The 10,835-nt window shown below is 37.1% G+C and overlaps 1 protein-coding gene across 1 annotated transcript; it reads left to right on the top strand.

Annotated features, from left to right (window-relative positions):
* The first annotated feature begins 5,872 nt into the window (after positions 1-5,872).
* LOC145952417 (uncharacterized) lies at positions 5,873-10,575 on the top strand. Its single transcript, XM_083064780.1, has 5 exons — positions 5,873-6,281; positions 7,731-7,865; positions 7,927-8,003; positions 8,734-8,829; positions 9,748-10,575. Exons 1-5 carry the CDS (start codon positions 5,873-5,875, stop codon positions 10,573-10,575), a joined length of 1,545 nt encoding a protein of 514 aa, XP_082920906.1.
* The last annotated feature ends 260 nt before the right edge of the window (positions 10,576-10,835 follow it).

The following is a 10,835-nucleotide window of genomic DNA, read 5'->3' as shown; positions in this document are numbered from 1 at the left end:
AGCCTTGGAGTTAGGCGCCCAAAGTTGCACACTTGGAACCCTACTTAAGTGATTCTTCCACTCTTTGTATTCACTTTTGAGATTAATAAAATTGGAGAGCTTATTCAGCCCAATTTTCTCTTGAGAGTCACCGAAATTTCTCACATCAAAAGCCATAGGAGAGTTCATCTTTTCCTTCTCTTTGAAGTGAGGAATCCTTTGCTCCTTAAGCTTGGATGCTTCCATCCAAGGCTTAAGCCTATTCCAACCGAGAATCATCCTTCTTCAAGTGTTCATATCTGCGGATTCAAGTCTCCTTTGAAGAGATCCAAGCCTAGGCAAATTCAAGGAGAAGAACATCCTTCACTTCTCCTAGTATTTCCATCATTTTTGGTATCAAGAGCAAGGTCTTCAAGGAGATAAGTTCTTGAGTTTTTGGTCCGATTATTTTTGTGTTCTTTGTGTTCTAAGTGTATTGTTTGAGTTTCTTTTCGGATATACATGCTTTATATCATATTTTGTTCCATAGATCCATTGGTTGATTGTTCTTGAATTTTCTTCCTCAATCAACTTGTTTAGGACCTATTAGCTTGTGCTTATTTTTTATTTTAATTTTGAGTCTCTCCATTCCTAATATGTGTCCGTGATTGGACTGCATACATTGCATTTAGATTTTGGTTTTTAATCCATGTTTTGTCTTAGTATGTTTGTGTAGTCTTTATATGTCTTAAAATTCCTTGAATAGCATGTTGACCTAAATTTTCTTTGTGTCTAGTTCATCAATTTGTTGCTCTCGGATTGCTTATTGTTCTTGCCTCCTATATGTGCTTTTTCTTTTACCTTATTGTGTTCATAACTTGCTATTAGTTCTAGTAAGTTTCTTTAGAGTTAGGTTTCCATTGTGTCTTAAGTTTTCAAATCACATTTCCATTGAAAAATCTTATAAAAAATTTTGTGACTCAAAATTTCAAGTGCTTAATCTTACTTCTAGTGCACTATCTTTTGGATTCAAATTTTAAAAAGTAAATAGGCTGAAAACAGAGACAAAAACAGAGCCTAAATCAAAAGAAAAGTACAAAGATTCAAAGAAGAAAAGTGTACAAAAGAATCCAAGACAAAACCTAAAAACTAGTGCACTAGTTTCCTTGTTTTCACTTGAATTTTTGTCTAACTTGTAGTCACGGTTTCTATAGCTTGGAATCTTAGAAAAATTTGAAACAAAAGGCAAATATACTCTCTGGACTCTTAACTTGAATATAGAAAAAGAAAGAATTAAAAAAAAATTAGAGAAAGCATTTTAAAGTGAAAAAGCCGAGAGGTGTACATTGGTGAAAAATCACTTGATTCCTTGTTATTGTTTTGACTACTACTTGTGCTATACTTATCCAATTGCTTTCAAATTTTTTTTGTTTTGTTCATCTACTCTAGTACCTATCTAGGAACATTCCTAACTGAGTGCTAGCTTTATTTGGAGTCTTATTTTCCAATTTTACTTGTTGAACCTCTTTGAGTCTTGTCATATATACATATTACTCTTAACTTTTGGTATAAGCTTTCCAAATTGTGCTTTATTGCTTGTCTAGTTTTCTTTCAATAATTTCCCTGTGCTGGAAGTGGCCTCAAATCCTTGCTCAAGGATCAAGCATTGCTCAACAAAGAGTAGGAAAAGTTTGGACACTAAGACCTAAAAATTTGACCTAATTTAGTGACCAAAACTTCTCCTAAACTTCCTTCACTTGAGTGACCATTCCTTTCACCTTGTGAGGCAGCCACCATTAACCTCTTTGTTGTGTTTCTTTTGCAGGTCCAGTAGCATCATATTGAAGGATTAGTGGCGGATTAAACACTTGATTAAGTGTTGGAAAATTTGCACAACAATCCGTCACTAAATTGGTCACCAAAACCGCCATTTATTGCTTTCTAGGCTAGTTTAAATTTTGCAATCTCTCTTGTATTTTAAAATCAATTTGTAAAGCTTGGAGGGAGTATTAAGAAGCTGGTCAGGTATATCTAACTCCTTGTTAGCATCCTCACGTGTAGTGCTAGTGGAAGTGGCTTGGAAATTTCATATGTTTCAAGCTTCCACTTAGGATATCCGACTAGTTGCTTACATTGTTTCCTTTAAGTTCATTGTCTTTTAATTGCTTTATTTTACTGCCTTGAAACGTCTAGACTTGTGTAGATTTACTTGCTCACGTTTAGTTTAGTCTCAAAAACAAACAAATTGTGAAAAAGCATTCAAAATTTTTGTGAAAAGTTTTGGGGAATTGGAAGTATCACAAAGGAGTTTAGTGATTTCCACTTGAAAAGGCTTGGTTATTAAGTGGCTCTTTGTAGCTCACCTCCCTTGATAGTGCAACTTGTACACTTAGACTTCCAAGTGCTATTTTCATTCCTAGAAAATACCAAAAACATTTTATAACTTTTTGCATACCATATACAAAAAAAAAAATTCTTTTGTTTAATCATGAGAAAATATTTCTCAAGTGGTAGTGAATTAAGCTCTCCAAAAGGTTTTTCACATTCTACTCAAAGGCTTAAATCACTAACACCTTGGACAAAGCAAGAAGCTTTAAAAAAAGAAAAAGAAAAACTTGAAAAAAAAGCACAAATTGCAATTTTAGAGGAAGAAATTCACATTATTAAACAAAAGAGAGAAAAACTTTTAGCAAAAGAAAAATTGAGAAAAACAAGAGAAAAAGAAAGAAAAAAGGCATTGCTCTTAGGGAAGAGTAAGGAGGAAAATAATTCCTCTAAAGGACTTGTGAGTGAAGAGAGTTGTTCTACCACTAAAAATCATTTACAAAATACTCTCTTCATAAATAAAGACCTTAACTCTTACCCTAATCTTACCACTAGTCATGAAGTAGAGATTCAAGAACAAATCATTCTAAAGAAAAATGAATCTCAACTTCAAGATGTAGTGAAGAAGGAGTGGACTACATTTAGTTCCACTTCTTGTGCTACTTCCTTGGAGGTGCCCAAGGAAGATAGCCTTCCTCTCTTTAGGAATCCTTCTACCATAGTTGTTCTAATAAAGCACCCAAATTTTGGAATATATTGTTTGATAGATACATCTTGTCATATTTCATATTCTATTTTTGATCTTATGGGAAGTTCATCTTTATTTGAACTTAATTTGCACCCTTCCCTACAAAACAAAAATAGTTTATATGAGTTTTCAAGATTTTCCAAGACATTTTATCTACCAAACAATATGATTCAAAATTGTTTAGGACGTTTTCTAGTATTCTTTTCTTTATATTTTAGGAAAAGCCTAGGCTACCATTTAGGGTATTTTAGGCAAGATATTGTAGTGTTTAAAAATCATTCTTTTCATTGTCTTAGTCATAGTGTTATTACATTCTTAGGTTTTACTTCTAGGTTATGCTTACGAGAGGAGCCTATTTCTACTTTTAGGGAGTCTAATTTTGATAGTTTATTTTTTCTTAGGCTAGATATAAGGACTCCTCTTAGGATCCATAATCCATTTTCTCGTCATAAACATGTCACCTCTTATACATGGTTTGTTGTGTATGTAGGTGATGTTTCTTATTCCATGCATCCTCGTGATTTGAGGACAAATCTTTTTCAAGAGGGAGGGGATGATGGAATCATGCCAAGGAAGGCAAGAGGTGACATATTGAAGGAGCCAAGAGGAGTTGGCTAGACATGAAGGTTTGGGCCAGTCAGGGCCCAATGGGCCTGATGGGCCTGGGAAGGCCCAAGTTGAACTTTTCATGGGCCATATTTTGTTATAGCTATTTTCATATGTTTTGTATACATCATGTTAGTATAGGTATCATATATTTTGGTCTTGTATTTTGGACCACATAGAGTAGCATTTTAGGTTTTAGGCTTGTTGGGCCTAGTTTTGGGCTTCATGGGCCTTTGGGCTTTTGGTACCCAATATTGGGCTCATTTTCATTCTTGTAATTTTTCCTTTCCATTGTATTTGTTTGACCATTGTATTTAGGTCATTAGATTAGGAATATACAAGAATTACTTAAATAGGTAAAATAGGTTAAACTAGGTTTAATTTGGAAGTCATTTAAGTTACATTTGAGTCACATGTTTAGCACCATGGGTGGCTGAACATGTGCCACTCAAATTAACCCTAAATAACTCTCAAATCAAACCTAAATGCATCTAGGCACCTAAATTTTCGGACTAGCACATGGGAGCCAAAATTTGAATTCAAATTTCAAGTTTGAATTCAAATTTTGGGCGCCACATGTAGCCTTGGAGTTAGGCGCCCAAAGTTGCACACTTGGAACCCTACTTAAGTGATTCTTCCACTCTTTGTATTCACTTTTGAGATTAATAAAATTGGAGAGCTTATTCAGCCCAATTTTCTCTTGAGAGTCACCGAAATTTCTCACATCAAAAGCCATAGGAGAGTTCATCTTTTCCTTCTCTTTGAAGTGAGGAATCCTTTGCTCCTTAAGCTTGGATGCTTCCATCCAAGGCTTAAGCCTATTCCAACTGAGAATCATCCTTCTTCAAGTGTTCATAGCTGCGGATTCAAGTCTCCTTTGAAGAGATCCAAGCCTAGGCAAATTCAAGGAGAAGAACATCCTTCACTTCTCCTAGTATTTCCATCACTATCCCTCTTTTTATATATGTTCATACTAACAAAAAAACCATGTGTAATACACTCATGCATCATACGTTCATATCCAATATCCTTTTAATATCTAGATCATTTTTATTGTCCAAAATAAATTTTTAATAAAAAAAATAAAAGATAAAAATGATGGAAGGCCATGCATACATGCATATTAGGGGCATATTAGGTTGCATGTTTTTTTTTTCATTTAACTAAGTCTTTGTCTCATTAACACTTTAAAACAATTGATAGTATTCAATATGGAGGAGATTCAAAATTATACTAGCAATGCATCAGGGTTAAGCAAGAGTATCAGAATAAATGTGCTAAAAAAAATGATCTCCAAAGGGTATGTAAGATCTGCCAAAATAATAACACATTTCACTTGATATATAACTTGTTTTAGACATCATTTATTGAGGAGAGAATTCTCCCTTGAGTGATTGTTACATTTTGATCTTGAGATGATTGATCCTTGTTTGAAAATGTGACTCGTACTGTTACATTGCTAGTAAAATGACCTTATCCATTGAGGAGTGAATGCTCCCTTGAAATAAGTGTCAACCATCGTATAACCTAAGAGGTTTTGCCTCTAGTGTTGAGATATAGGGAATTACTCTTCAAATTGAATACAAATCATTTTTTTTTCCAAAATTTGTTTCTTTTTCCTTTTCTTTTATACTCATAAGTTCATTTTGTACTCAGAAAAAATAATAGATCAAAAAAACAAAGCTATTTTCTCGGCATCGTTATAGGACACGCTCTCAAGCCAAGATCAAGGATAAGATAGAGGAACGCAACGAAGAATTGAGGAATGATGTCAATCAGTTAAAGGAACAAATGACTCAAATTCTGGAGATGTTGTAGTCTATACAAAGGAAAACTGTAGAAGGGACTCCTCCAATAGCCAGAGGAGAATTGACTTCTCCTGCACATCCACCTGGCTTTACCCCAACCCCAGCACAACCATTAACTCTACATCTTAATAAATCCGGTCAACAAGTTGATCATCTGGAGGTCCAATGGCCACCATATGGTCTTCCGCCCAACTACACACCTCCAACAATCATGGATCCTCTGGATAAGCACCAACCATGGGTGAATCAGCTGCCTACACAAGTGCAATCTACCTAACCTGAGGTTTCACCCATAAATGTTGCCTCTTACAAACATCAAGTTCCCTACCAACCCCAAAATTCTAACCAAGGGAATCCTCACCAAACTTCTGGGGGATATCAACCAACCTTTGGAATTGAGCACGTTTAGTCTAGTGAGAAGTTACAAATGCTAGAGGAGAGGCTAAAGGTTGTGGAAGGAGGTAGCTATGATGTCAGTGAAGCTGTCGATCTTTGTTTGGTTCCAAATATAGAGTTTCTCCCAAAATTCAAAGTGCCTGAATTTGATAAATATAAAGGAACAAGTTGTCCAAAGAATCACATAACCATGTATTGTAGAAAGATGGCAGCATATGCTCGCAATGATAAGTTGCTTATTCATTGTTTTCAGGATTCTTTAACTAGGGCAGCCTTGAATTGGTATATGCATCTTGAACGGGCCTATATCTGCTCTTGGAAGGATTTAGTTGATGCTTTCCATAAACAATATAAATATAATATTGACATGGTTCCAGATAGATTTGAACTACATAACATGTCTAAAAAAGATGGTGAAACGTTTAAGGAATATGCTCAGTGTAACACCCCAATTTTCATACTTCAATTGAGGGTAATTTGGTAATTTGTAGGGTGATTTAGTAGCCTAGAACGAGTCGTTCCCAAATTGGAATGGGTCGTTCCAAACTACTAAAACGAGAGTGATTTTGTAGTCCAGAACGGGCCGTTCCCAAACTGGAACGGGCCGTTCCAAAATACAAAAATTGTCTAAAAACTTTAGATGGGAACGGGGCGTTCCCAAATTGGAACGGGGTGTTCCAAATCACCAAAAATGCCTATAACTCTAATTGAGAACGGGTCGTTCCAAATATGGCCGTTATGGGTTAAGTGCAACCTCAGAACGGGCTGTTCTGGATTGAGAACAGGCCGTTCTGGATGTGAATTTTACACATGCTGCCAGAGTCTAAAACGGGCCATTCCGAATTTGAAACGGGTCGTTCCGGCGACGCTTGATGCCTATAAATAGAGAGCTCTGGCACTCCCAAAAAACACACCTTTCAGTTTTGACTTCTTTCAGTTCTGACTTCTTTCAGTTCTGACTCCTTTCATTCTCTTCTTTTCTTTCTACCCTCTCTAAAGACCGAGGGGCACTCAGAGGAGGAGACCAAGGAAATCTCTATTTTAATTTCAGCTACTGTTTATCCAGGTACGGGGGAAAAGGGGATTATTTGTATGTAGAGTTACATGAGGGAATTGGGTAGAGAAAGAGTCCCTTAGAATTATGGGTAATTTTATAATTATTTATGTTTGAGGAATTGATGATTCCATGAGATTCTATATGTGTTTAGGATTATGAATATATGATTAATTGGTAAAAATGATGCTCTGGGAGAGAGAACGAAATCGTAGAAAAGTTTCTGTAAGTTAGGTTTTGGAAAAATTAGGGGTTTTACTATTTAATTTAATATTGGCGAATTAATTGAGTTTTATATTAAGTTATAAATATTATTGTTATAGATGTGTATTCATGGTGAATTGCTTGATGGGTATGTGAATCATTGTATTATGTGGACTTATCTGTATGTAATATAGAATTTGAGTTATGAAATGAGACGTGTGGAATGTGAATGAGATGTGATTGTGGATCCTCATACTGATGACTAGGGGTAAGCACGACCCTAGACTGTTAAAAGTAGAGCTATCAAAACGGATAACCCAGCCTGGCCCGGCCTGGCCCACCACGGGTTGAGCATTTGGTGGGCCAACCCAACCCGGCTCATTTAATAGTGAGCTCAAAAAAATTAAACCCGGCCCGGCCCACCACGAGTTGGTGGGTTAAACGGGTTGACTCACCTAATTTTAAAAAAAATTTAATTTTTTTAATATACAACTAAAGCCCAAAAAACTCAAACTTATTTTAAAAATCTAAAACTCTTAATTAAGATATCCATAATTAAATGATATTTGATTATTCCTTTAGAGTAGTCTTATCCAATTCTCCAATCTTAATCTTCATTTCATTATACTAGGCTTATGTGAAGCAGAAGGCTTATCTGCTCAGGACCTTTGGGCTGCCTATGTTTTGGGCCTTTTGATTCCCCTGTCCGTAAATAATGGGTTGGAACCTCTTACGTTAGGATCTTTAAATAGCCCTTCCAAGAAGTGTTGGCCCAAGTAGGTATGAATGCTAGTTGCAACATCTTAATCTTCATTTCATTATACTAGGCTTATGTGAAGCAGAAGGCTTATCTGCTCAGGACCTTTGGGCTGCCTATGTTTTGGGCCTTTTGATTCCCCTTTCCGTAAATAATGGGTTGGACCCTCTTACGTTAGGATATTTAAATAGCCCTTCCAAGAAGTGTTGGCCCAAGTAGGTATGAATGCTAGTTGCAACATCTTTCTGTTTCTAAAGTCCAGTTCATATTGGCCCAATAAGAGTATACGTTTTTTTTTTATTACGGGCTGGTGGGTCAGCCCGGCTCACCACGGGTTCAACCCGGGTGAGCCGGGTTGTTAGTGAGCCAGGTTCAAAATTGGCCCATACTGAAATTTTCAATTTTTTTTAGCCCAACCCGGCTCGAACCCGTGGTGGGCTGGGTTGGCTCACCAGGTTGAGCCCATTTTGACAGCTCTAGTTAAAAGGGTAGCGTGACCTTGGCACAGTGTTATGTCAGGGGTGAGCACGGCTCTAGGCTACTAAAAGGGTAGCGTGACCTTGACACAGTGTGATGTCAAGGGTGAGCACGACCCTAGGCTGAAGGGTAGTGTGACCTTGACATAGTAAGATTTGTGATGATTGTGATTGTGATGTGATTGTGGATCCTCATACTGATGACCAGGGGTGAGCACGGCCCTAGACTGTTAAAAGGGTAGCGTGACCTTGGCACAATGTTATGTCAGGGGTGAGCACGGCCCTAGGCTACTAAAAGGGTAGCGTGACCAATCATTCCGGATAACACTTTAGGTTTTTTTGATTTACTACGTGATGATTTTATTGAAAAAGATCGAAGTCGCGGTATTTATTTCACTCAGGATTGGGTTTCTCTACCAGGTGTTCTGCTTGTTGCTTCTGGAGGTATTCACGTTTGGCATATGCCTGCTATGATCGAGATCTTTGGAGATGATTTTGTACTCTAATTTGGCGGAGGAACTTTAGGACATCCTTGGGGAAATGCACCCGGTGCTGTAGCTAATCGAGTAGCTCTTGAAGCATGTGTACAAGCTCAAAATGAAGGACGTGGTCTTGCTCGTGAAGGTAATGAAATTATCCGTGATACATTGTGATGTCAGGGGTGAGCACGACCCTAGGCTAAAGGGTAGCGTGACCTTGACATAGTAAGATTTGTGTTGATTATGAATGTAATGTGATTGTGGTTCCTCACACTAATGACCAGGGATGGAACGACCCTTTAGTAAGTGATGCTATAGGGATGGCGTGACCCTAACATAGTGTGGGATGAGTGAGACAATTAACACGTATCACTTATGTCTAGAATGACACGACCTAGGGCAAGAGAGCTACAGAGATGGCGTGACCATTAACATAGTGTTGATTGCAAGATTTGTGAAGATTGGTGTGATTGCGAATTGTGACGTGATGATGATGCATGATTGATAGAGTTATGATATATTGAAATGTTTATGAATATTTTATAATGAAATGATATGTTGTGTTTTCCTTATGTGCTTTACATATAGATATTTTCTTTTCTCACCGTGCAATTGTGGATGTTTTAGGTGAGGAAGATCCGGCTATGAGTGGCATCTAGAATGCTAACGGTTGAATTGTGGGTATGCTCTGATATTGTGGCATCTAGGACATGGATTTTTTATATGGATTTGGAGTTGTACCTTGTATTTTGAAAACAATTTGTAAACTCTTATGTTTCATTTTCTACTTTATTTATTTTCAATTATCTTGGATATTGAAGAATATTTATGAAGGTTTTTATGTGAACCCTTTTACCTATGTTGAAAATTTTATTTCCTTAGTCTATTTACATTATTACAATATATTTGTTGGGGTAGTAAGGGTGTCACACTCAGAGGTGGAGAGAAGTGGCAGCACAAGTGGAACCTCCTTTGTCTGATAGAGAAGCGGTAGCCCTGTTCATTGATACTTTACGAGCACCGTTCTATGATAAAATGATTGGGAATATTTCATCAAATTTCTCTGATATAGTCATCATTGGGGAAATGATTGAGAATGGTATGAGGAGTGGGAAGATTGCGGTTGACTCTCTTGAAATAGCTGGTTCAAGAAAATTTTCAAATGGTGCAGGAAAGAAAAAGGAAGGAGATACAAATGTAGTGACATTCAACTCCCCTAGGTTACCTAACAACCAACCTCCTTATTTCTATACCTCTCACATGGCCTACCCAAATATCATTGCCATCTCACCATATCCTCACCAACCTATTCATCAAGCTCTGCAAGCTTCACCCGCAACACCTACCGCACGACCACCTCAATCTACCCAGCCATGGAACCAAAATTCTATCCATATGAGGTCACAAAATACCCAAGATTGGAAACCAATTGAGTTTGACCCTATCCCTATGTCCTATACTGAGTTGTTCCCTCTCATACTACAAAATTCACTAGTAGTACCTTGCCCGATGAAGCCCATAGAACCACCATATCCTAGGGGATACGATGTTAATGCCAAATGTGATTATCATGTCGGAGCTATTGGTCACTCCCTTGAAAATTACAGAGCACTAAAAATTAAGGTACAAAGTTTGACTAAGGCTGGGTGGTTAAACTTTAAAGAGGACAATCCTAACATTGGGAACAACCCTCTACCAGGTCATGGAGGGCCGACAGTTAATCCTAATATTGGAGTGTTGGGTTTGAGTTTCCAAACTCAATAGTTGTTGTTGAGCAAGACCCCCGTGAAGATGAACATGTAGTTCAGGCTTGTCCACCGAATATGAAGCTTAATAATCGAGAAATTGTCGAGTTGCCTGTGGTTTTTATTTCAAATTTAGAGTTAATTTTCTTGTAATACCAATCTTATTGCTCTGCCCAAGGCTTTAAGATTTATTTCTTTGAATAAGGGCTCATGTATTTCCTTTTAATATTAAATAAAATGTATTCATTCTTCTTCAATCTCTTGCCTATTCTTTTCTCC

Source organism: Cajanus cajan, chromosome 10 (genome assembly GCF_000230855.2).
Source record: "Cajanus cajan strain Asha chromosome 10, NIPB_CcT2T_4, whole genome shotgun sequence".
In the NCBI taxonomy this organism is placed as follows: domain Eukaryota; kingdom Viridiplantae; phylum Streptophyta; class Magnoliopsida; order Fabales; family Fabaceae; genus Cajanus; species Cajanus cajan.
Note: the sequence above shows the minus strand (reverse complement) of the source record. Positions and strands in the feature narration are given on the sequence as shown.

Coding starts and splice junctions, on each gene's coding strand:
- LOC145952417 (XM_083064780.1), top strand. CDS start 5,873: ATGCTAGAGGAGAGGCTAAAGGTTGTGGAAGGAGGTAGCTATGATGTC. Junction 6,282..7,730: donor GTTTAAGGAATATGCTCAGT/GTAACACCCCAA, acceptor TCATTATACTAG/GCTTATGTGAAGCAGAAGGC. Junction 8,830..9,747: donor AGATCTTTGGAGATGATTTT/GTACTCTAATTT, acceptor TGTCACACTCAG/AGGTGGAGAGAAGTGGCAGC.